The sequence below is a fragment of the Paramormyrops kingsleyae genome, chromosome 5 (assembly GCF_048594095.1).
Source record: "Paramormyrops kingsleyae isolate MSU_618 chromosome 5, PKINGS_0.4, whole genome shotgun sequence".
NCBI lineage: Eukaryota > Metazoa > Chordata > Actinopteri > Osteoglossiformes > Mormyridae > Paramormyrops > Paramormyrops kingsleyae.
The window spans coordinates 20,496,828-20,521,450 of record NC_132801.1 but is presented as its reverse complement, the minus strand read 5'-3'; the positions used below and the strand labels follow the sequence as shown (position 1 = coordinate 20,521,450).

Sequence of the window (24,623 nt, the reverse complement as noted above, 5' to 3'; positions counted from 1 at the left end):
CGCACAATGAGGTTATGCGCAGGTACTTGTTATTACAAATCATTGTAATTAATTCAGATTTTTAATAGAACAGGCTATACGGAATCCGGGCGTTCTTAACTGGGGACTGACTGTATAATAGGCTTTATGGCAGTCCGTTCGTAAGTATGAGCTGTACATAAGTCGGCCGTTCTTAACTGGGGACTGTCTGTATAACAGGCTTTACGACAGTCAATTTCTAAGTAGGAGCTGTCCGTAAGTCGGCCGTTCTTAACTGATGACTGTCAGTCTAACAGGCTTTACGACAGTCCATTTGTAAGTAGGAGCTGTCCTTAAGTCGGCTGTTCTTAACTGATGACTGTCAGTCTAACAGGCTTTACAACAGTCCATTTGTAAGTAGGAGCTGTCCGTAAGTCGGCCGTTCTTAACTGATGACTGTCAGTCTAACAGGCTTTACGACAGTCCATTTGTAAGTAGGAGCTGTCCGTAAGTCGGCCGTTCTTAACTGTAAGTCTGACTGTATGTTTGTATTCTGTATCCCACAGCACCTTCATCATTGAGAAGCAGCCCCCTCAGGTGCTGAAGACACAGACGAAGTTCGCTGCCACCGTGCGGCTTCTGGTGGGGGGGAAGCTCAACGTGCACATGAACCCCCCCCAGGTGAAAGCCACCATCATTAGCGAGCAGCAGGCCAAAGCGCTACTCAAAAACGAGAACACCAGGAAGTAAGGCCTGCACACTCAACCTTCATCATCTCAGGAAAATAAGTGTAATGTGGTCCAAAGATGCACATCATATCTAGCAGTCAGTTTCTATAAAATATTTGTGTTGAGCTTTCGAGAAAATAAGGACATGTCTCTTTTGAACACCCAGAATTGTTAGTAGGTGCGTTGCTAAATATTTTGGGCCCCATGAAAGCATGTCATATTGGGCCCCCCAGTCCAAACCAATCCAGTTATTTTCCACATTTTTTTAGGGGCCCTGTCACTAAGGGGGCCTTGGAATTGTCCTAACTCCCCCCCACCCTTTCAGCGCCTCTGGTTGTTAGGCTTGTTTATGGTAAGAAGGTGACAGTTTGAACTGCTGGTGAAGGAGGTACGGAAGGTTCCAGTGCCATTTATATCAATGTGATACTTCTTATCATATTTAGAACAGTAGAATGAAAGACACGATGAAAAATGAGGGTCGTGGGAGGATAGTCTTCAGCAGCTTCATGCCGTGGACTCTGTGCCTTTCTTGCAGTGAAAGCAGTGGCGAAATCCTTAATAACAATTGTGTCATGGAGTACCACCAAACGACCGGGACACTCAGCGCACACTTCAGGAACATGGTATGTACATTTGTGAGAAAAAGGTTGTAAAGCCAGTGGAATCATTTGGATGGCTCAGAAAATGTGGTGCCATAAGTCATGCAACAGAATTCTGTTCAAGTGTGTTACAATGCCTTATGTATTAATGCAGGATTATGTAATAACTTGACAAATTTTTATATTGTACGACCCGCATTCTGGAATAATCTGCTGCATTTTGTAATATGTAATATGCAATATGTAATACATTACCCCGTATTTTGTAAGAAATTATTACATATTGCAGCAGTTAACACAAAATGTGGGAGTTGCACTAATAAACAACCAAGATGGACGTCTTCATTAACACTTTGTCAAGTTGTGACATAGTGTGGCATTATTTCACAATGTGTTGTAACAAGGTGCAAAATGGTCCAATTAAGAGATTTTGGAGGATCTCGGGAATGGAGTTAGTTGAAGCTTGTAGGACCTGATATGAAAGTATTTCATATATTTAATTGGCCAAGAAGTTGCTACTCCCCCTAGAAATGGGCACAGTAAAGGGAACAATGAAGAATTCTCCTATAAATTACATTACAAAGAACCTTAGGGTGACAGATAAGGATCTGCAGGCATCTCTGACACTTAATGTCTGTGTTCATGAGCCTACCATTAGTAAACACCAAAGAGGAATGGTGTTTATAGGAGGGTACCAGGGAGAAACTTACTGCTGTCCAACATGGCTGCCTTTCTCAAGTTTACACAAGACCACCTGGATGTTCCACAACACTACAGGAACAATGTTCTCTAGAGATATCAAACAGTAGTGTATATAACGCATTATATTTGGAGAAAACAGAACACTGCATACCAACATCCTCATGTGTAATGTGTATAATGATGTGGGGCCACATTGTTGCCTCTGGGCTTTGATGGATTGCAACCATTGAAAGAACAATAAATTCTAGGTTTTATTGGGAAATTCTACAGCTGCGTCAAGGCAACCATCTGTTACCTAAAACTGAATTGGGGCTTGTAATATGACGGCGATTTAAAATACTGGAATAAAGAACAGAGTGACCCAGACAGATTTTGCAGTAATACTTCTGACTTTGATTGTTATCCTGTCCAGGATAGAAGGTGTAAGGATGGATGGAATTATGGAGTCCAATGCTGACACACCTGAACGAAGAAAGCTAGTTTACTCTTCCCAGATACATGTTGTAAAGCAGAAATAGTCTTGCTATTCAACAGGTGCTTATATTTATAATACTATAAAGCTGTATAAGTGTGACTGCGAAGGGTCAGCTAGTCAGATGTGGAGGTGGTGAAAGCGTACCAGTCGAAGACTTTCAGCGCTGGTGCAGAAACGCACTCTTATGACTGACGTCATGATCTGAAGAGTTGCCCATGGCATTTTATGCTGTTTTTCTTCCACATAGTCCTTGAAGCGGATTAAGCGCTCAGACCGACGAGGGGCTGAATCAGTTACTGAGGAGAAATTCACCATTCTGTTTGAATCGCAGTTCAGTGTTGGGGGCAATGAACTGGTGTTTCAAGTGAAGGTAAAAATCACATCTGCCATTTGTCATTGACCAGATTAACCAAGTACAGCACCTTTACACTCTTATTGCTTTTTAGAGTTATATCCTGTCAGATTCTGAATGCTAACAGTTTCTTGTTAAGTGATTCTATAATTTCTTGGCATTTGCCTCTCTGCCACACAGACATTATCACTTCCTGTTGTGGTGATTGTTCATGGAAGCCAAGACAACAACGCCACAGCAACAGTGCTTTGGGATAACGCCTTTGCTGAGCCAGTGAGTTCACGTCCGCTGCAACTTAGTTGAGTTTGTGGAGGAGAAGCATAACATTACGGTTGCCATGGACATGCTCAATAAAGAATTGTCTTTAGAAGAGTTGAAATGCTTTGGCATACAGAATGTGCACTTTAAACTGCTTTTAGAATGGGCTCCTGGAGTACATTAACTGACCCAGAACATCAAGGAAAAATACCATGGGATCAATAAAGACAATAATTTTTAATGAAACCTTTCATTCAATTGATTTTATTTACTATCTTGACATTGTACATGTTGTGATAGTCAAACCGTATACTCTAATTAAAAATGAAAAGCGGAATTGAATGTTCCATGCACTGTATTCAGCAGGATGAGGTGTTAGATCAGTAATTCTAGTGCAGAAGCTTTGTAAAACTGAATGAAAATGATTGCTGTTCCGTGTGCAGTTTTCTTTTCTTTTGTGTAACTGTAGATCTTCTCGTTTGGTCCAGGGGCGGGTGCCTTTTATCGTTCCAGACAAGGTAACGTGGCCACAGCTATGCGAAGCTCTCAACATGAAGTACAAGGCAGAGGTCCAGAGCAGCCGGGGCCTGTCAGAGGAGAACCTGGTTTTTTTAGCACAGAAGGCCTTCAGCAATTCAAGCGTAAATGCCGAGGATTACCGTAATATGACCATATCCTGGTCACAGTTCAACAGGGTAGGTTTGCAGCATTTTTGAAGGTATAAGCTCTGTTTGCTGCTTAATTACCTCCCATGTATGGTCTGATCATCTTTCTGGAGTGGTTTGGCTAAATGGATTGAAAAATAGCTCTGTTTGTATAGGAATTTTACACTTGAGACCTTTGCCTGGCCTCAGTTTAATTAAATGCACTACAGGTCAAAATAGTGCTTTCATTGAAAAATAAACCACTTATCCAGTGCAGGGTGACAGGGGGCCTGGAGCCTATCCCAGGAAACACTGGACACATGGCAGGGGACACTGTAGATAGCATGCCAGTCCCTCACAGGGCACATACTCTTACTCAACAAAGCAGGAAGAACACAGAGTACCCACTGGCTGTGTGTGCATGGAGATTGTGTGTTCTCAAAAAGGAGTCAAAAAGGAATGCAGTTTGATAATTGCATATAGTGTAAGTGTGTGTTTTGAAATGAACTGGCATCCCATCCAGGGTGTCCCCATGCCTTTTTCTCTGCTTCCAAGGACAGGACCCAAGCTTACTCTGACCCTGTACTCGATAGTAGCATGGAAGCTGGATGGATGTATCTTGCTTATTACTCAAAGCTAAAAACTGACTATCAGACAAACTTACAACAGAAACATTGTCTTTGGGGAGCAAATAGTTATGCAGTTAATTCTACAGTAATTGAACTCTCCAATTATTGCAGAAATCCCTAAGCTACTCATTTGCTACTTGTAATAGGCCTATAAGGTGACGTAATCAGGTAGCTACCACATGTAACCTGTCCTCCTGTGCAGGAGAGTTTACCTGGCAGGAACTTCACGTTTTGGCAGTGGTTTGACGGAGTCATTGAACTCATGAAAAAGCATCTGAAGCTGCACTGGAATGATGGGTAAGGAGGCAGCCACCTGGTTTACTCCACTTCAGACAGGTGTCATTTTACCTGGTGTTTATGGTTATGATTATGACATGACTTGCAAAAAAAACACATGAAATAAATAAATAAATAAGTTTCCTTCATGATGAAGGAACTATCATTATAAATTTTATTGGTATAGTTTTGTTGATGTTAACAGTTACGCAATGCGTAGTCTTCATGGCAACAAAACAATTTTGAAATGTACTCAGCCAAAGGAATACGCCTGTGGTAATTGGAGTAAAAATAGATGACTTTTTATTGTTGTGTTTTTTATGCATCTGTATATGTCTGTGTTTGGGGTTTGTCGTGATGCAGGGCGATTCTGGGCTTTGTGAACAAACAGCAGGCTCAGGACATGCTGATGTCCAAACCCAACGGAACCTTCCTCCTACGCTTCAGCGACTCTGAAATCGGGGGCATCACCATCGCCTGGGTGGCAGACAACCCCAACAAAGCAGGTGTGTCCTGTCAGCTGTGTTGCTCGTTCAGTTTCTGATCACCATGATGCTGTCTAGACTGCTTCATGGTATGTACCATAGCCGACAGAGGTGGATAGTTCAGGTCCAGGAAGCAAAAATCCAGACCAAGATTTTGTTTCAACCACCCCCAGTTGAGTATAAAGAGTCACAGTCACAGAGTACACAACTGATTGATTAAAACAGAATCTTGGTCTGGATTTTTGCTTTCTGGTCCTGAATTATCCACCTCTGATTACCCAGTAACTAAGTCCAAGTTGCTAAGGTCACAGTTGTATCCAAAGAAGTTCTGGTAAAAGTTCTGCTCAAAGGATCTCCAAGAGGACTTTTTCTGGGACTTGAACCAGCAGATTACGAATCCTTGTTCATGCCCAAGAAGCCTTGATGATTTTAAAGAGGCACTTTTGTTAAAGTTCTGCCTGAAGGTAGGCAGAGGTAGTTGGATGAACTATTGCTAACCCTCATTTTTGTGCTTAGGAGAAAGGATGGTATGGAACCTCATGCCATACACAACGAAAGACTTCTCCATACGATCGCTGGCAGACAGAATCAGCGACCTCAACCACCTTCTCTTCCTCTATCCCGAGCGGCCGAAGGATGAGGTCTTCTCTAAATACTACACCCCACCCTTATGTACGGATATCAGTCTCTTTACTCTCAGAAATGGGTTGCCCGCTTAACTGTGTACTGTGCACACTTTTTGCATTCAAGATCAGAGGGTCATGAAATCTTGATGACTGTTTTTCATGGATTTAAAATTATTTTCTACTTCTTATTTGTGTCCCATGTGCCACTTTGTACCTGCAGCAAAAGCAGTTGATGGCTACGTGAAACCCCAGATCCGACAAGTAGTGCCAGAGTAAGTTGTGAGGCCCTTCTCCCTATGCCCTAAAACATGTTGGTTTCTTGCCGTCCATCGTTGCCGGCCAGAGGATTTATGAGTTGTTTCCATGGTGCCAGCGTGCTGGGGCAGTTTATTGTGCAAGGAGGACGTACGGCCAAGGAGTAGCAGGATAACAGGAAAGGGCTGATTATCGCTAATTGCGCCCTTCACATTCGCAATTCAGTTGCTGAAAATGGGGCGAGAGGTGTTCGTGTGAGAGGTGAAGTGCGGGGAGCACTTAAAGCACTTTGCTCCACAATGGAAAGATTGTCTGACATGTCACATTTTCAATATGTCGCTCCCTTTCTGCTTCAGGGGTAATTCATTAAGAGGAAGTCTTTTGGTGCGATTTAACTGGCTGCTCAGTATGCAGCAGGCCGCCTTGATGTGCCTGTCAATCAAGTCCCCATTCACTCCTGCAGCTCTCACAATTATGGGTGTTAATTGTCCCCAGCCCTCTCTCCAGTAGAATTAATCGCGGGTTGTAGGTAGTCTGCCTGGCTTCCTCCTTAAATGCCAATTGCCAATTAAGCATTGGCTTTCAATTCAAACTATGCTGGAAAGTTAATGCATTAGCGAAGCAATAGAAATATACACTTTCAGACACAAGAAAAAGACAGCAGTTGCCAAGGAACACTCAGGATTGCCTTTCTGTTTTTTTTTTTTTGTTTACTAAAAACAGATGTGCAGTGACAGAAGTTCTGCCTGCATCATCATAGGGCAAATAGTTCGACAAAAAAATTGTTGTTGATCTGATGAGTTGTTTCCTGGTTGTCTTTGCATTTTGTCTGATACTGATGATCAGTCACCCCTTGAAAGGAATGGTTGGGAAGATGCCTGATGAACATTCCTTGTTGATTCTTGCATGTTGACTGTGCTGCTTGGTACTGTAGCCCACTCTGTATGAAGGAAGGTTCATCAGATTCCAGGTCTTTCTTTGTTTGGGCCTGCAGCTTTACTACTGCCAACCCTGACCCAACCGGAGGAAATCCCACCTACATGGATCATGCGGCTTCACCATCTATCAGTCACCCTCATAACTATGGAATATACCCTCCCATGTGAGTGCTCCAGCTTTCGACAGTCCGAAGAGGGGCAATCAGTGTGGGGAGTGCCTGGCATAACTAATCTGATTCAAATTTTTGTTTGTGTTTATCTGTTCGACTGTTGTGTTGGGCCCCCCTTGCAGGAATGATCCAATGTTGGATGCAGATGGAGAATTTGACCTGGAAGACACCATGGATGTTGCAAGACATGTGGAAGAGCTACTGCGCAGGCCAATAGAAAACCAGTGGAGTGGACAACAGTCATGACCCTTTACCTCTAACCCTGCAAGCCACCAAGTGAAAGGATTTCCCAATGGTTTGATTTCATTGTTGTTCAGTTTAATAACCATAATGTGAAATGTTAATAATGGTTGTTAATCACTAGTTTTTTGTTTTTGTTTTTTTTTTGGTTTTACTCTAAGCATGCAGATTCTGACAATTATTTTTTCACTGTATGTTTTTATGTGTACCTGTTAAACAGACAAAAAATGAAGAAGATGTTCTATTACGGACAAGACTGTGGATGTACCACATACAATTGTAGTTCAGTTTTTAACCTGCTTTAAAAAAGATCTAAATAATTTTTTTAAAGTTATGTATTGATAATTGGGAGAGTGGGAGTGACACAGTAGCACAAAAAAATGTAAAATTTACAGTAATTTTACCAAAGTGGTCTGTAGACATGCAGTACAAACACCAACAGGAATACTGACAATATCATTGTTAGTGCTTCAGTGTTTTCAATTTTGTACAGCTGAAATTCATTCCAAGTTAACAGTACTTAGTGAGGGAGTTGCTTCCATTTTAAGATGCTATTTAATTTTTATTTCCTGGTGCCCATATTGGCCTGCCATATTCTTAAATGCTGTGGCTGTGCAAGACTATAGGACACTAAATACGCAGTTGTTTCCCTGTGCTTACGCCATGGTTAACATGCTTTCTAGTGTTACATCCTCTCCCGTCCCATTCTGACAGGACCCTCCCTGCTTCTCATATCACTAAGTTACTTCAGCATAGTTCTCTCGGTCAGTCATGGTAAGGGTTCCTAACTCTCTGATGTCCATGGACCGGTTCCTGTTGCACACAAATTGCACAAATTACCAATAAAAAAGTCCTACAGTAAAATATGAGTGGGGGAGGGACAAAATGTGTATGAAAATATGGGATAAATAACATTTTTTCGTGGATCACAGCATTTTATTCTCCAATACAGGACAATCCTATAGTATATGGGACAAGTGACAACTCTGCCACCAGCGTTCCATGGCCCAGTTGAATACTGCCTGCAGACTGAGGGCTAGGAACCCCTATCCTATCACCGCACTGCTTGGATGCTCATGGGAGTTTTACTTACACAAAAATGTTCTGAGGGCAGGAGGGAAAATGATTGGTTCAGATAGACAACCAATCCGATTGTAGAGGAGGTGGGACCAAGACATCTAATTGGTTGGTCCTGCCTCTTCTAGTTGCTTTAACCCACCCTGTTTACAATCTGATTGGGTATCTCTCTGAACCAATCATTTTTCCTTCTGCCCTCAGAACATTTTTGTGTAAGTAAAACACCCGGGAGCAATTTGCTCGGTCCTCATTCAAGCTTGTCATTTTTGAATATTACAACATCTTTCTACGAGATGGAGCATACAGTTTGTATGGCACCCTCCATCCATACAGTGCCTGTGTTTTTCCAAGACTAAGGCCAGACCCCTGTGTTCTGCTTGGTAGGTTGTTCAGGTGAGACAACCAAGGATCTTCAGTCACAGCTGGCGTACTGGCTTGTGTTCTGCTACCATGTCACTGGGCCTGTTTGGCTCCGCACCTCGCATCCACCACAGCTGTTTAAATAAATGAGAATTTCCACTCAAGCCACATGTGTCTGTATTTCGAAGGAGGTGGTGGTCTGCACCAAACAATTATTGCCAAAAACCTCTTTGGTATATGGGAAAACCTACTCCTTTTCTTCTGAAAGTAGGGGTGACTGCCCAGATGTTAGAACCCAATTTTAGAATTCCAAGAGAAGTTTGAGGTGCAAGTCACTACTGAAAACATTTCCTGTCACATGTTGTACCTCCCGTGCTTGTTCAGTCTCTTTGCCAGCTGACTCTGCCTGTCAGTCTGCGCCACAGGCTCAGGAAACAAGCTGGAGACAGATGTGTTACAAAACAAATCTATATGAATTATGTTCTATATGAAAACTATATTTTGCTACAACTGAATTGCATGTTTTATTGCATACCCTTTGAATATGTACTATATGCATTGGGAATAGGATGGCAGACAATCTGACATTGCAGTCTAAGATTATTTTCCTAAGGAGAAACATATTAATAAATGTTATATTAGTGGCAGACTTTGGTACTTGTTTCCTTTAGCATTTATTTTCAGTGCATTTCTAAATGTTTTTATTACAAGAACATGTCAATGAAAACATGGGCAGTTATTCAGGTATTTTGTTTTCCTTGTTTTATATTATGTATTTTGGGCAGTTTTCCCCCCCACCTGTGCAATGTGATGTTTCAGCTCCTGTACATTAGCTGGCTCTGTGTGTCCCATGTTTGTTTCTGTTTTTTAGTACTTCAGTGTCACAAAAGACAACCAATTGAAATAAAGTTTTATAATTGCATCATTAATGTAGACAAAGGACAAAGACATGTCTGAAATTCACACTGTGTTATAATTATTACCTGCAATTCACTGACCAGAGGTTTTGAGACCTTTTTCAAATTGGTTCTAACCTAAAACACTTTCCGTCGTATGCATGTAGAGACACATGCATTTTCATCCTGCAGTTTTTCATGTTCAACACCGGTTTGAGCAACTATATTGTGGCATATTCAGTACAGCTGTTAGTGTCATTCACATTGATTCGCCAGGTTTTTCCAGGACTGTAAAACTGTCAGTGAATAAGCATTCACTGAATTAAAGCCAGATATGCATGATACTTGCTAATGGCTGCAAAATAATGACATAGATTAATTTAAACATATACATCATAGCTGATTTTTTTTCCCTTATGCTCATCTTGGTCCAGCCTGTTTTGCTTTTGGGTACAGCCAAAATTAGATGTCTGACTCCCAGTTTCCTTTGTGGTTTGTTCAAGCTGTGGAGAAAAACAAGACATTCATCTTCTCTGCAGTTGTGCAACACTTCTTGTAACTCACAATCGCCATCTTCTGGTAGAAACGTGTAGTCTTTTCCCCTCAAAAAACGGCATCTAGGAAAAAGGAAAAGGAAGAATTTAAGTAAGCAAAGGCTTTCTTTTTTTTGGTAACAGAATTTATGTCAGGTAATGAAGTACTACAACAATTCAGGTATTACTTAAATTGGGGTGACTGCCATATTCTATCGTGTCCAGCCATCTTGCTAAAAGTTTAGCAATGCAATCCATATTCATGTATTGTTTGCACACATCTTGTATATGACCTGTTACATTTTTTAGCAGCTGCTTTAATCCAAAGTGACTTAAAAGTGTGGATGAGAGCAGCACAAGCCAGCATCCCTGAAGCAGTTGGGGTTAAGGGTCTTGCTCAAGGGCCCAACAGTGATATTTCTCCACTGCCCATGGGACAACAATAAACTTTCAACATTATTAGATTTTAGAAAGTCATGGGATATCATCTGTAACACAGGTCACACACAAAGTGAAGAGAAAATCAAGGTGTGGTGTAATTTCATTTAATTTAAATGTAATTTCTTTCCAACTGTATGCTACCACTATCTAGCATAATGAATTCTTGTTGTCAAAATGCCGTTTGCCATTGAACCACAATACAACGCAACATGCCAGAGCCGAAGATACGACTTTAAGTTAATATAAGTAATTTGACATGGATACAAAGATAAATGTGAGAGACCATCAACTGGATTATTTAAATTCCCATACATTACTAAACATTCTTAACTATATTCATTATTAACTATTCGGGCCGGATCAATAAAGTCCACTTAAACGGATGGACTACATTTACATCTTGAACATAGTAAAGCATACACTTCCTATAAATTGTACTCCTCCACCAGACAATATTTTCTATTACTTAATTATTTGTATATTTTATGCAGAGCACTTCTTAAAACATAATGAAAGGTAAACTGTTTAATGAACTGGTAAATTTATGACAAATCCGAATCCGACACAGGCTGAACAAACATTCCCAGAAATATTCGTATATGCACCTATAACGGACTGGCGGAAACCTAGCTATTGCTAACTGAACCATTAACAGCGATAACTGTATGACTAAATATTCTGACGCAGTTTTTCTAACTGTTGGAGAGGAGGGATCCAAATACACGTGAATGCGATTAGGAGAATTATACCAATTAATAAAGCCGAAAAAAGCGATTTTTGTCCTTTTGTTTACTTTCGGTTTCAATCGGGGCGGTGTCCGGTAGATGACATCATTGGCATTTGACCGGTCATAGTTCAGCTGTCATGGGTTTTAGGGAACATGTAAGGAAGTACAGCACTATGCACATTTGGGATCTGCAAAGTGAATTTACAATTACAATTAATCGTAAACCGTTCACAATTAACGCAGTTTTATATTCATAGGGAGATAAGGGAACGATGTGGCATTTCTAAACGGAACTTGCTAGAAAACGGAAGTTTATTATCAATCATTTAAGTGGCTAAATCTTGTTTATTTTTCTAATCAAAAATGCTAAAAATACGACCAAGCAGACTTTGCGGTTATTTTGCTTTAACTTCATTACTCGTGATCTTCTTAATTGCGGTGGGATACAATACCGGTAGGTTATGTCATGCACATCATTTGTTAAATGTAGTCACAACTAGCTTCAATAAGGCATACTGCTACAGTATCATGTAAATAAATTGTGCCAAGTTTAATACGGTTACCCCTGGCGTTTGTAAATTATACCTACATATTAGCTATATAATTAAGGTATTCAGCCCTCCATCATCTAACGGCTCGTCCTGGTCAGGATGGGCGCCCTGGAGGCTATCCCGGGCAGCACAGGGCGCAAGGCGGGACTACACGTTGGACAGGATGATGGTGGCAATAATGCGACAATTTAATTTGTATGCAATACGCATTTAATCACATTACAAAAACGTTATATTTCACAATAGAAATGCTTATGAACTTTGAAGAGAAACAAAACCAACATGCCTTGAGTAAGTAATTATTGAATGATAAACACGGAGAGCGGTATAGAGTATGGAATGAAGCCTGGATTTTAGTGGGCCGGTAGCGTCTTCCTGTGGCCGTGCTTGTGATTGCATCCCTTGTTGTGGCAGAGCTTCTCCAAGATACTCGTCTGCTGCCAAGTGTGACTGCTGCCGTCATTCTGTGTGGGGTGACGATCACCTGGAGAGACATCAGATGGAGGGCGAAGAGAGAAAGCAGGACGGCCTCCGCCCTCATCATTACCTTCATCGCCAGGGGAATAATAGGATGGCTTGGAAAACGACAAAGGAATAGGCTGGAGGCAGATACGCTGGACGTCCGGCGAGTACAGGAGGAAACTTTGCTGAAACGCCTGCACAAGACTGCCAACACGGACTATGGACGGCAGTATGATTTTAAATCTATTAAAGGTAAATCTCATAAAACTTTATCCACAGTTATAGGGGGATACTTTAAATAATGGGTAACTTTCAAAGGGTATGTCCGTGAACAATTTGCTCAAGACTGGCAATTAAATAAACCCCTCATGTTTAAAACATGAAAGCACCTTTCAAAACAGGTTTCAGATGCACTGCTGTTTTGCCACTGGACGATGGCCCGCTCCTTCACCTTCCCTATGATATATCTAACATAGAGTGAGTATTTTAGAATGGGACACTTTCTGAAAAATTGCTCGCTGGAAAAATTTACAGAATCATCTCAATGTCTTGAATCCCAACTTGATACCATTCTCACTACATTAATGCCCCTAGGAGGAAATAAAGTATTACTAAACATATATATTAACTGCAAAGGTTAACTGTCCCCTTTTAACAATATACTCACCCTACGTATTGAAAAGTGATAAACTGTGGTGCCATAATATGTTAAATCCTCATTGTTCTAAAATGATGCATTGTATGAGGCCATGCAAGTCGCAATATATATATGAAATGCCCATTATATTTTGTAGATTGTGAAACTTTTCGCCAGCATCATCCCATTACAGTTTATGAGAACTACCGTGATCTGGTGGAGCAGGTAGCGGCTGGGGAAAGCAGGCTGCTGATTGCAGAGAAGCCGCATCTCCTGGTCATGACGTCGGGCATATCTGGGAAGTGCTGCATGCTCCCACGCATGAAGGATACTAACACCGATTTGTTTCTGCAGGTCGGTAAAGGGGCGGGCGACGGTTCCCGGCAAAGCTGTAATATCTGTTCCCTCTTGAAACACCCAAATGGCAGAACTGCAGAAAAGAGAACTCAGCGCATATGCTGCTGATATTCATCTTGAACTGTCTGTTAGCCGCTCGCAAGGGAATTTCTTTTGTACATCAAGTGCACTGGAAGGTTGGCAGTAATATTAAGTAGAAATGCAGGGAAACGTCCATTTCAAAAAGTATGGGAAAGAAAATACAGTACACTAATCCCATGGCTGCATATTGTTGCATGTTGCTCTTACTAGTACTTGTTTTCTGAATTTTAACTGCTGTTAGGCAGCTCGTTAGATAATAGTAAAATTTATGCTGAAGTATATCTAGATCAGGGGTCTCCAACTCTGGTCCTATAGAGCTACTATCCAGTAGGTTTTCTATCCTACCTGGCTTCTGATGAGCCACACCTGCTCCTGGTATGTTCCTTGAGAACAGGTGTGGCTCATCAGAAGCCAGATAAGATAGAAAACCTACTGGATACGAGCTCTATAGGACCAGAGTTGGAGAGCCTTGATCTTGGTGGATGTATGTATGAATGAACCTGTCAGGAGTTTTGGTCTCTCTCTCCTCAGGGGGTCGCTGTATGTTTAGACACCATAAAGAGGTCTTTCCCGGCCAGTGAAGTCCTGCAGCGCACTACTGGGTTTTACTACGATTCGAACTCTGGTTGTTCAGAGACAGGCATTCCCATCAGGTCAAACATCTCCATCCTGGCCTCTTCCTGCTCCACCTTGCTCCACCACTTGCTGAGCATCTACACCACACCTGCACCAGCCTTGCAAGTGCGCAACAAGCGAGACGCCCTCTACCTGCACCTGCTCTTTGCCTTGAGGGACTCTGCACTGGGCGCACTGGAGTCTGACTTCGCCTCTGAGATCTTTGACGCCTTCAGTAGCTTGCAGGTACAAGGGGACTCGCTGAAGAATGTGACTGGGGGGGGGGGAGTAATCTATGTGCGTTTACTATGCTTGCTGGGATATGCAACAGATTCCCTGAAACTCAATTATGAAATATTGATCGAATTAACTTAAAAAGTTACATGTTTTTTTTAATTGTTTGATTTTAAAAACTCTAGCTATATAAAATCCAGTTTGTGCCATCTCAGAAGTGTAAATAGGAATTACTGTATATTAATGGTATTGGGGACTGGAAGAAAGCCAGAAAGAAAAAATAAACTAAATTTTCCAAGTATGAATACCAAACATGAACAGAGACTTCCACAAAAAGTGGTTTGTGGTTTACAAGATATTATATAACGGTATGCTTTAGACCAAGGGAGTTTCTAGCTATTGAAAAGGGGGTAAGTCAAGATTACCCGGGGCGCGACTTTGTTTTTTTTTGAAGGAAGATTGGCATGGGGGCCGAAAATACTCAGGGTTCGGCTTAAAATACTCAGGGCTATAGCCCCGACTGATCGGACCTAACGACGCTCATGCTTTAGACCAGGGGTGTCAAACTCATTTTAGGGTGAGGGCCGGATGAGAAGAAAATGTGACCATGTGCGGGCCGAATTTATTATTATTTTTTTTTAATCATAGTGCATCAAATTACAACAAATGCACTATATTCTGTAAAACTGCATTTAACAAGTCCTCAGGAACTGTTCATTAACACTCATTCCTTTTTAATACTACTACTACTAATAATAATAATGATGATAATAAAAAAGATTTGATATTTAATACTATTGTTCAAATCATCCCGCGGGCCGTATTGGACACCATAGTGGGCCGTATTCGCCCCGCAGGCCGTATGTTTGACACCCCTGCTTTAGACAGTAGAACATGCTAGTTGGATAACTTCCCCTGTTAGTGGCTTATTGGAACAAACCCTTCCCCTGGCAGAGGGAGCTGAACGTACCTGGGATGGTAAGCGATGGTGCACTTCTTCCTCCAGGAACGATGGCAGGAGCTGGTGGAGGACGTAGAGCTGGGCCGGGTCAGTCCCCAGCTGGACCTCGAGCATGGAACACGGAAAACTCTGGAAGGACTGCTCCGGCCAGACCCGGAGCGTGCCGCCCATCTTAGGGCAGAGTTTGAGAAGGGCTTCTTGGGCATAGCCCCGAGACTATGGCCTCGACTCGGCCTCATTCTGGCTGTGGACTCCGGCTCCGACCAGATTCACGGGGAACTGCTGAGGCAGCACTACTGCGAGGGTGTGCCCTTTTACTCCCCCGTTTATGCTGCCGCTGAAGGTACGAGCTCCCAGACTGCTCTGCAGTGCAGCAGCGTGCTCGGTTAGGAGACACCCAGAGACATCTTACTCTGTCACCAAAACAGCGCGAGTAGCAGCGATGCTTAAGAACATTACATCACAACCTACCCATTTATTATGATGTTATTATGTTATTGATTGAGTTATTATTAACACAATCACGTGCAGATTCAAGGGTTTTATTTGTCACATGCAAAGTATACAGTCAGACTATAACTTGCAGTGGAGTGTATATGAATTAGTGTCAGTCAGATATTAAGCAGTCTGAAGGCTTCAGGGTAGAAGCTACCACCCTCTGCAGAGCTTTGCTGTCCAGGGCAGAGCAGCTACTAAACCAGGCTGTGCTTCCCATGGTGGGAATGGTCTAAGTAGAAGGTCCTAAGAATGAGTGGCGAGACCTTGAACCTCCTCAGCTGCCTAAGATGCTACAGCTGATGCTGAGAGTCTGTACATGATCTGACCAGGTGAGGTCATCAGAGATACAGAGCCTGAGATATCGAAAGCTGTTGGCTTCTCATGTCTGCTGGAATGATCTCATTCAACTGGCACAGAGTGGCCTTTTAGCCAGGTTTATATGGGCTTGTTTTCAAAGAGCAAGCAGAGTAAATTACATAAGATTTTGGGGATTTTGGGGGATGTTTTCTGGGTCAACAGGAGGTTGAGATGCATCTTTGATTAAGCCAGTTCCCTGTACCTTTCTGGGAAAAAGATAAATATGCCAAAACATTTTTTTCAGCTTTTAAATGTTTTGACGTTTTGCCCAGTGTTTTGAGGAATGATATACTGCAGTATAGTGAGAGTCTCCTAGTGATAAGTTAAAATACACCCGTGTATGTGTGTGTGTATTATGTTTATATTGCATTGTGGGGACCAAATGTCCCCATAATATGATAATAACCTGTTACTTTGACATTGTGGGGACCACCTTTTCGGTCCCCACAAGAGGAAAATCAAATTTATACAAATTTGTGAATGCAAGTAAAAATGCAAAAAATCTTGTATTCTATATGGTTATTTATGGTTAAGGTTAGGGCAGGGTAGGGGTTAAGGTTGTCGTTGTTGAGATTATGGTTATGCCCACAGAAATGAATGGACGGTCCCCACAAAGATATGGATACAAAAGTGTGTATGTGTGTCCCCGTGCGTTTGTATTTACCACATTAATGAGGACTAAATATGGTCCCCACAATATAAATATAAAAAAAAAAAAAACTGACACTGCAGTCAAAAAACTAAAATACTAAAATTGCCAAAAGTCTCATATTTTGTTGGGTTACTTGTGTTTAAGGTTGGGGTTAGGTTTAGGTTTAGTATTATCATAGTTAGGATTAAGGTTTTGCCCATAGAAACAGATGGAGAGTCCTCACAAAGATATAAATACCTAACATATGCGTGTGTATGTGTGTGTATTCCCGCCTCTCTCTTTCCATATAGGCCTGATTGGCGTGAACGTGTGCCCAGAGAAGGAGCCGCGGCAGTACTTGCTGTGCCCGAGATCCATGTTCTGTGAGTTTGTCCCCGAGGCCAGTCTGGAGGAGGAGCAGCCCCCCACATTGACTATGGAGCAGGTGCAGCAGGGCCAGTGCTACGAGCTGGTGGTTACCAACGCGTCCGGCCTGTTCAGGTGTGCCCATGTAGGAATGATATGCCATTGCCATTGCATTTTACCTGTACTGAGCTTGTGCACCATATTAGTGACCAGTAACCAGTGCCTGTGGTGTCTTACAGGATGCTCTGTTTGGCCACTAGATGTCAGTATAGGGTCATCCTAGATATTCAGTACAACCTAAAACCGAGACATTGAGATGGATACATGCATTCAGTGTGTATCTCACCTGATAATGTTAAATATAATTTTTTTTGATGATGTTTGTCTGAAGAAGAGTGACAGTCATGACAATTCTTATGGTTCCTTTTTTGAGATATCGAATTGGAGATGTGCTGAGGATCACTGCTTTCCACAATCAGTGTCCAGTGGTGGAATTCCAGTACAGGTATTTGCTGCTTTTTGAACATATGACTCTTTTTCCATTCTACAAACACTTTTAAAAAATATTTTTTTCTCTTAAGTAGAATCTTAATAGCTGTCAAATAGTAGCCCTTTGCAGTTGCCCACTACCCTAACCAAAAATTGTGAGGCAATAGGCTAGTGCGGTTGATCAGCTGGATAAAAACCAGACTACACAGAATGTGTAAAAATGAAAGCTTCAAAGATTAAAAAATAAATGTAAAAAAATCATGATACCATTTGAGGCTTGCCACTGATATATGTCTAACCTCAGTAGATGATTTGGAATAACATTTGAGTTTTTTGTTTAATTGCATTTAAATTCCTGATATAAGGAATGCTGGAATTGCTGACATACTTTAATCAACTTTGCATTTCCTGGGAAAGGCTCTGAGGTCACCATGACCGTCTACTGGATAAAGGGTCATGGACGATGGCTAGTTAGTGTGTGTGACTCAAATTGAAGACTTCAACTTTTGTGTGCAGGCGGGGACAGATGCTGAATGTGCGGGGTGAGAGAATTTCTGAGGCCATGTTCCTGGGTTCCCTGAAGCGGGCTGTCAGTCAGTGGCCTGGGGCAGAGCTTCTGGACTACTGCTGTGTGGAGAGTAGCATTCTGGGTAAGTTGTAACCTACTGAATTGACACTCTGGGCACGCCAGTGCGCTTTAAAGGGGCAGGTCACCCCAAACCTGAAAACCAATATGTTTTAGAGGTACTTTAGTGCTATCTCTTCAGTGTGTAGGAACTTATCTACCAAACTCCTCACACCATTCATATCACAGCGCAGAAGATACGAGCACAAGCACGCCAGCAATATCTTCTGCACCGTGATAAGATTGGTGTGTGGAGTTCGGTAGAAAAAAATAGTTCTTATATTATACTGCTCACTACAAAGCCTGTGGATTATCTTGAGTGACTGGGTCATGATTTCTGGTAAGAGACATTGCTGTTGAAGCAAATGTATTTTTCTGGCTCTTTAATCACCGTAGAAAGAATGCCATTCACTCCCATTACATTCGAGAAGGCCGAAATTTCTATGGCTAATGTCTCCAAAACTAGGCAACTCCCAGCAGAACAACCTAGATGGATTGACAGCACTAAAACCCCTCTAAAATGTCTTTTTCAGTTTTGGGGTGAACTGCCCTTTTAACCTCATGATCAGTCTTAGCCATCGCCTGTTTTTTTTATTTTATTTTTATTTTTGTCATTGTTGACACACCACAGCACCCAGTGCACAACCATGAAATGTGTCCTCTGCATTTAACCCATATGTGACTTTCGTGACATAGCTGGGGGCAGCTAATTCAGCGCCCGGGGAGCAGTGCTTGGGGGCAGTACCTTGCTCAGGGTACCTCAGTGGTGTCTTGTTGGTCGGGGATTTGAACCTGCAATCTTCCGATTACGAGTGCGCTTCCCTAACCATTAAGCCACCACTGCCTCTCTTTTAATACTTTACAAATATAACTAATTGAAGGTAACTGCGAGGCTGTTTATCTTGTCACTGGTGTGTCGTCCGCTTACAGGTCAGGCCTCAGGAGGTTCAGATCCCCATTATCAAGTGTTTCTGGAGCTGAGAGGAGTGAGGAACCTGACCGAGGAGCAGCGCTACAAGGTGAGAAACCTGCAAGCCTCAAGCTAGTCAGCCTTTCTGAAATGAATAGCTTGGAATTTGTAGTATCAGGTACATCTTTAATGTTATGTTTTTGTGTTATATCTATGGCTGAAAGTCAGAAGAATATCCCAAGTTGCATTAATGACTGTTAATTTCAGCTACTTTGGATGGATTCTGGACAGCAAGTCATTAGAAGTTCTAGTATAGGGGTGGGCAGTAATCTCAAAGGGCCGCTGTGTATGCAGGTTTTTGGGATAACCTTTAGATCAGCTGTTCAAACCCAGGTGCGAGGACTCTTCAGCCAATCAGTCCTCTAATTAGTAATATAATTACGGAGTTGAAGCGAAAAGATCGCATACCCAACGGCCCTTTCTGGATAAGATTGCCCACCCCTGTTCTAAGATTAAGATTAAGATCGGTTTATTGTCAGTACAACAATATACACAGTATACAGTGTATTGAAATGTCGTTCCACACAGCTCCCCCACGGTGCATTATAAAGATAAAAAACATACCAAGAAAATATAAAATAGAAATTTCACATGAATAAATCTAACTACATTTTTAAGAATAGAAACTAGTTCTAACTATCTGTCTATGTACAGGAAACAGGACAGATGGCAGTTGTAGACGTGTTTCTTTGCAGTTCCGACGGACATTTTCACTTAAACACCAAAATATAAATAAAGCAGGAATATCGCACTATGGTTTGGACCTGGTGCGACCGCTGCGACCCAGTGCGCCGCCATCTTGGTGTAGTAGAACTTGTTCCAGGAGGCAAACTGTAAGTCTAGACACATATGCACCCAATACTCAAGCTGAAGTTATATCATTGTAACAAAACAATGTGACTTTCGGTTCTACTCTAGCCGAAGTCACACAACCCCACCTGACCAATAAAAGGCAGCACATTACTGACCATCTGCTGGTCAGTTTCTCAATGTAGCCTCAGCACTTCTGCCTGACCCTGTTACCCCTGCTGCTTCTGTGGTGCTTTCAGTGCACTTCCTGTTTTGGAAGACAGGCTTAGCATCGGCCTGTTCAGCTCGGCAAGATATAGAAGGGTGTCTTTGGAAGAGTGGCAGAGACAAGCCCAGGTGACACATGAAATCTAAAAGAACAATATTGTTGCCGTCTCTCCCATATCTCTTGTCACGATAGCACCTTCATGCTCCACATAGTATTCTGTTGCCTTATTCTAACCCTAACACCCTACAATTAACCAAAGCTAGCCAAGTCTCCAGAAGGGCATGTCCTCTTGCAAAAACATACTCGAGTAATGAAAAGCTGCTTTAATGTGCTTTGAAATTCAAAGTCCCCAATGGATTATGTATTTGCTTAATTGGCAGAGCGATTTACTAGAGTTACACTTCCTGCGGTAGCTGCCATCTCCATTAATCTTAAACCGAACCAATGAGAAAAATATAGTGTATTTAGGGTAGTGCGATCAGTCTAATCGCCAGGGTGATCAGAACTTACTGAACTGGAGGTAAGAGATGTATAGTTATTAAAAGTAATAGAAATGGCGAGGAAAAGAAAATAGTGTTTTATTTACGTACTGTAGTTTACTGCCATCACTTCCATCTAATTTGTCCAGATGACTTTTGTTATTTTAATCTTTACCTTATTTTTGTCCTGTGTATATAAAAATGTCTTGCACACAAAACCACATACTGTAATATGTGATGCACTATTAAGGTTCAGTTGCGTTCTATGGAGGATGGGCTGCTCCATGTTTACCGTCTATGACTTCATGGCAGCTGCTGTAATAACTGATTTCCCTTCAGGCTGCCAGTCTCTGGGGCTGACTGGGTTTTGCACATTAAAGGGTGACAGACGGACAGGAAGGCAGAGAAGCTTTTAAGGGCTGTAGATTGAGTGAATAATTTCTGAGGATACATTATGCATGAACTTGTTGGGGTGGGGGGGGGGGAATCCCTCCACCCGTCCCAAGATCACCTCATCCTGTTGCAAGCTCTCTCTCTCTTTCATTCACACAGCTTGACCACTGTCTCCAAGAACACTCAGCCGTCTATAAATCGTTCAGGTTCAAAGGCAGCATCGGGCCAATGAGGGTGCAGCTGGTTGGCAGAGGTGCGTTTCTGGAGCTGCGCAGCAGCTTGTCATCGCTCCCTCCTGCCACCTTTAAAATGCAGCGAGTGTTGCGCAGTAAGGAATGCGCTGACTTCCTGCTGCGAAGGACCATCTCCTGAGCACCGCTGAAAGGGAATTCTGGGAAAGGACTTCATCGTGACACCTACTTTCGGAAACTTTGCTGTAAGCAACACTGTGTAGAGTGTAAACTTCTTCCCTATTGTGACACCTTGTGTTTATCTTTTTAGACCACAGATATTCCCTTTATCGGGGGGGGATAGTGAATATACAAACAAAGGTGTACAGAGTAAGTGGCTGCTGCACAGGGCTACATTACTGACTTTGGTAATGGCAGTGACCAAAATGACAATAATGACAATTCTAGTATTTTCACAAGAGTCCTCAACTGTTTTTCTGCTGCCATGCCAAACCAGATCGAGGCTGAACCAGGCCAGATCTGTTTCTTTTTCCATCACCTTCATCTGAGAGGTTGGGGGGGCATTGACTGTAAACTGCTCATGCAGGATACAATATTTAAAAATGGATGGTTGTGCTAACTAATCATAGTATAATATGGGAATACCATCAATTAAAAGAAGCAATTAACAGGAAAAGCATAATCCTCAGTTATATTTACAGGTATTAGCTAAATGACAAATGGATCAATTAATCTGTTTCCTGGAGTTACTGTACCTCGACTAGTCAAGTGTTTTTATTCCACAATGTGAACAGATATCACCAATTGATCCTAAGACCCCCTTTTTTGATCAAGTATGCAAATGCTCTAAAAAGCGGTAAACAGGACAGATCTCACGTCATAGTCCCAGACGTCGTTTTCTTGGGCTGTTTGGAGTCACCCTTAAGGTTACCTTTAATTGAACTGACATTTAGAGAAGTTTAATGTGGGAGGCTGATGGCCTCCAGCCGCTCCGCATCCACAGCCACCCAACAGCCTGCAAGGTCACGTGCCGCCGAAAATGGTTCCACTCTGTGATCTGCCAACAACCAAAGGTCCAAAACGTGCATTTGCTAAAGGTCAGACCCATGTGATACTTCAGTATGAATTCAGGGTAAGTTTAGGGCGCTGAGGCTTCTGTAGATTCCGCTTCATTCTGCACGGGTTCAGTACCACTGTCTCCTCCAGAATACTGTAAGTGTGAACAGCTCTGCACTTCCCAGGTTCACCTGTCTCCGGTAGGACTGATGTGCAAAGCGCTATGCAGAGTGAATGCACTGCTGGTTCGGTATAATGTTCAAATTAATTGAATGTGGAAAGTTTGATTTGTCCTTTAATATAGTCTCCCTTTTTGTGTAATATTATAAGTGCATTCATCCTGGTCTCCTGTGTCTTGTTGATAATTAATTGTTCTTTATGTGTTTTGTCTTTATTATGTTTTTCATAAGTTGTTAAAATATCTAATATGTGCTAAGCATAATAAATTCTTGAAGAGAGTAACATTTTCAATTGAAACTAGTGTTTTATATTGAATTAGCAAACGGCAAAGGAAAAGGCCTGAGGAAGCGGATTGTTCCAGATGAGCGCTGTGTGAAAGGCAGGATGTGGGGGTGTCCTCAGAGACTCGGGGTGGGGGGGGGGGGATTTGCCACAGAACATCCATGCTAACTCATAGCAGCAGGTAACCGTAAGGCAAATAAACAGGAACCGTTTCTCATATCCCCCCTAAATATAAGCATCTGGTCTTACTTTGTTGCAGGACATTTTCCCGGTAAAGCTCAGGATTTGTCAGCACGGTCACCTATAATGTAATTTCATAGCTGTCTCACTTAAGCTAGTTAAATTCACCAAGCATGGCAGCCATATTAGTGAGATATGGCAAACCTTTCAGAGGAAAAACAAAACTTAGGTAGTTATTTTTTAATTCTGGCATTTTGTTTTACTAAGAGTCTGCACTACCTTCTTGTGGTTTGAAAAGTTAACTTTCTTCCAATCCGTGAGAAGATTACTTCAGGGGTCATTCCAGAATTGGATTATAATTTAGGCATCAACTCTCTTAAAAATGTTTCATTTCTGTTATGAATTTTGAGAACATATGTAAAGAACCATCAAAAAATTTGATTAGTCCAGCTCAAGCATCAAAGGTACAATTTTTATGAGATGATTTGTTTGATACACCGTTGGTTTGATACGCCCGCTTACCAGTACTCAGGAACCTCAAAAGGTATATTTTATATATTTCATATCATATATTCAGTATTTTGTACTGAACACTCACTTAATTTAGCGTAAAAGTTGATTAATTGAAGCAACTTATAAAATCTTACTTGCCCATTATGCCAATTGTCATAGGCTAGCCCAGTATCAGTATTTATCTATTTCCTCAAATTATGCATATAATCATTCAAACTATAACTCCTGAGGTGACAGAATCATAGATTATTTTAAATTAAAATTATATGGTTGAGTCAGTATGTTTTAATTGCAGATCATGACATAAATGTAACAAACATTTACTCCTTATCACAGGAATGTTGTTCAGTGGTAGATGTGACCCCTGGACAGCGCATACACATGGTTTTGGAGCCAGTCTGTTGCTGCCACCACATTCTTGATACCGTGAGAACTCAATGTACTGTACTTGGTGGATCTTGTTCAGACTTCCCAGGAACAATGTACAGGTATATCTAGGGTCTATGTAATTACTGTGAGACAAATTGCACCAAAATTAAAGCAGTATGACTTGACACATGGCACATGAAAGGACAGCCACTGATACCGATCTGGTAAAGCTGATACACTGAGATCAGTTACACAATGTTGGACTGTTAAAAAAAATTCTGGAGAGTTGGGGAGGTTGGGGGATATGGGAGGAGGGGGGGTAAGATTGGGGGTGAGGGTAACAGGCCGTGCAGAACAGTGCTGGACTGGCTATGTGAGCTTCCAAGCCCTTTCCTGATAGGCCGATGGGTACGTGGGCTGAGCAAATTTATCACGCCCTCGGCCAAAATTTTGGTGGGACCTTGAATTGCAGGGCTAATTTTTAATCCCAGTTCAGCCCTGGTCCAGGGAATATATTGTGGTTCTGATAGCATTTAGTTTATACTCCTTTTGGCAATGAGAAAGAATGAAAGCTAAAAATGGACATGTCAGCAATATCACAAACTGGATCTGGTTAAACAATCAATCGCGACTTTAACTCATTTTGTTTCAGTGTTGAATAATTAATCCATTCCAGATAGTTGTTACAACCTTAACATGCAGGTGGCAATAAAAGTGAACAAAAATAGCTCGTATTGATGTATTATTAATAAATTATCC

General features: G+C 41.8%; 2 protein-coding genes and 1 long non-coding RNA gene across 6 annotated transcripts in view; 2 read left to right on the top strand and 1 right to left on the bottom strand.

Annotated features, from left to right (window-relative positions):
* The window catches only part of LOC111842514 (signal transducer and activator of transcription 5B-like), a 64,073-nt gene extending 55,137 nt beyond the window's left edge, over positions 1-8,936 (top strand). For both annotated transcript variants that reach the window (XM_072712367.1, XM_072712368.1), the window contains 11 exons: positions 525-704; positions 1,222-1,309; positions 2,710-2,832; positions 2,995-3,087; positions 3,561-3,767; positions 4,548-4,642; positions 4,985-5,127; positions 5,623-5,778; positions 5,953-6,004; positions 6,982-7,089; positions 7,218-8,936. In XM_072712367.1, coding sequence (XP_072568468.1) covers positions 525-704; positions 1,222-1,309; positions 2,710-2,832; positions 2,995-3,087; positions 3,561-3,767; positions 4,548-4,642; positions 4,985-5,127; positions 5,623-5,778; positions 5,953-6,004; positions 6,982-7,089; positions 7,218-7,341 — 1,369 coding nt within the window. In that variant the 3' untranslated portion in view covers positions 7,342-8,936. The remainder of the gene's footprint in view (positions 1-524; positions 705-1,221; positions 1,310-2,709; positions 2,833-2,994; positions 3,088-3,560; positions 3,768-4,547; positions 4,643-4,984; positions 5,128-5,622; positions 5,779-5,952; positions 6,005-6,981; positions 7,090-7,217) is intronic.
* Positions 8,937-9,570: 634 nt separating this feature from the next.
* Positions 9,571-11,469, bottom strand: LOC111842515 (uncharacterized). Its single transcript, XR_002837927.2, has 2 exons — positions 11,392-11,469; positions 9,571-10,285 (listed from the first exon to the last, which is right to left on the bottom strand). It is a non-coding gene; the product is annotated as an uncharacterized lncRNA (long non-coding RNA).
* A 17-nt stretch (positions 11,470-11,486) lies between these two features.
* ghdc (GH3 domain containing) lies at positions 11,487-22,802 on the top strand. 3 transcript variants are annotated; one of them, XM_023809180.2, is made up of 10 exons: positions 11,487-11,823; positions 12,335-12,634; positions 13,177-13,373; positions 13,989-14,318; positions 15,313-15,610; positions 17,065-17,254; positions 17,553-17,624; positions 18,125-18,258; positions 19,164-19,252; positions 21,253-22,802. In XM_023809180.2, the coding sequence occupies exons 1-10, from the start codon at positions 11,733-11,735 to the stop codon at positions 21,463-21,465; spliced, it is 1,914 nt and encodes a 637-aa protein (XP_023664948.2). In that variant the 5' UTR covers positions 11,487-11,732; the 3' UTR covers positions 21,466-22,802. The 3 variants fall into 3 exon arrangements, with proteins under 3 accessions (XP_023664948.2, XP_072568471.1, XP_023664949.2); XM_072712370.1 differs by lacking the exon at positions 11,487-11,823 and adding an exon at positions 11,872-12,211; XM_023809181.2 differs by lacking the exon at positions 11,487-11,823 and adding an exon at positions 12,784-12,859 and having other exon boundaries at positions 12,505-12,634.
* The last annotated feature ends 1,821 nt before the right edge of the window (positions 22,803-24,623 follow it).

Coding starts and splice junctions, on each gene's coding strand:
- ghdc (XM_072712370.1), top strand. CDS start 12,118: ATGCAATACGCATTTAATCACATTACAAAAACGTTATATTTCACAATA. Junction 14,319..15,312: donor ACGCCTTCAGTAGCTTGCAG/GTACAAGGGGAC, acceptor TTCTTCCTCCAG/GAACGATGGCAGGAGCTGGT. Junction 18,259..19,163: donor TGTGGAGAGTAGCATTCTGG/GTAAGTTGTAAC, acceptor GTCCGCTTACAG/GTCAGGCCTCAGGAGGTTCA.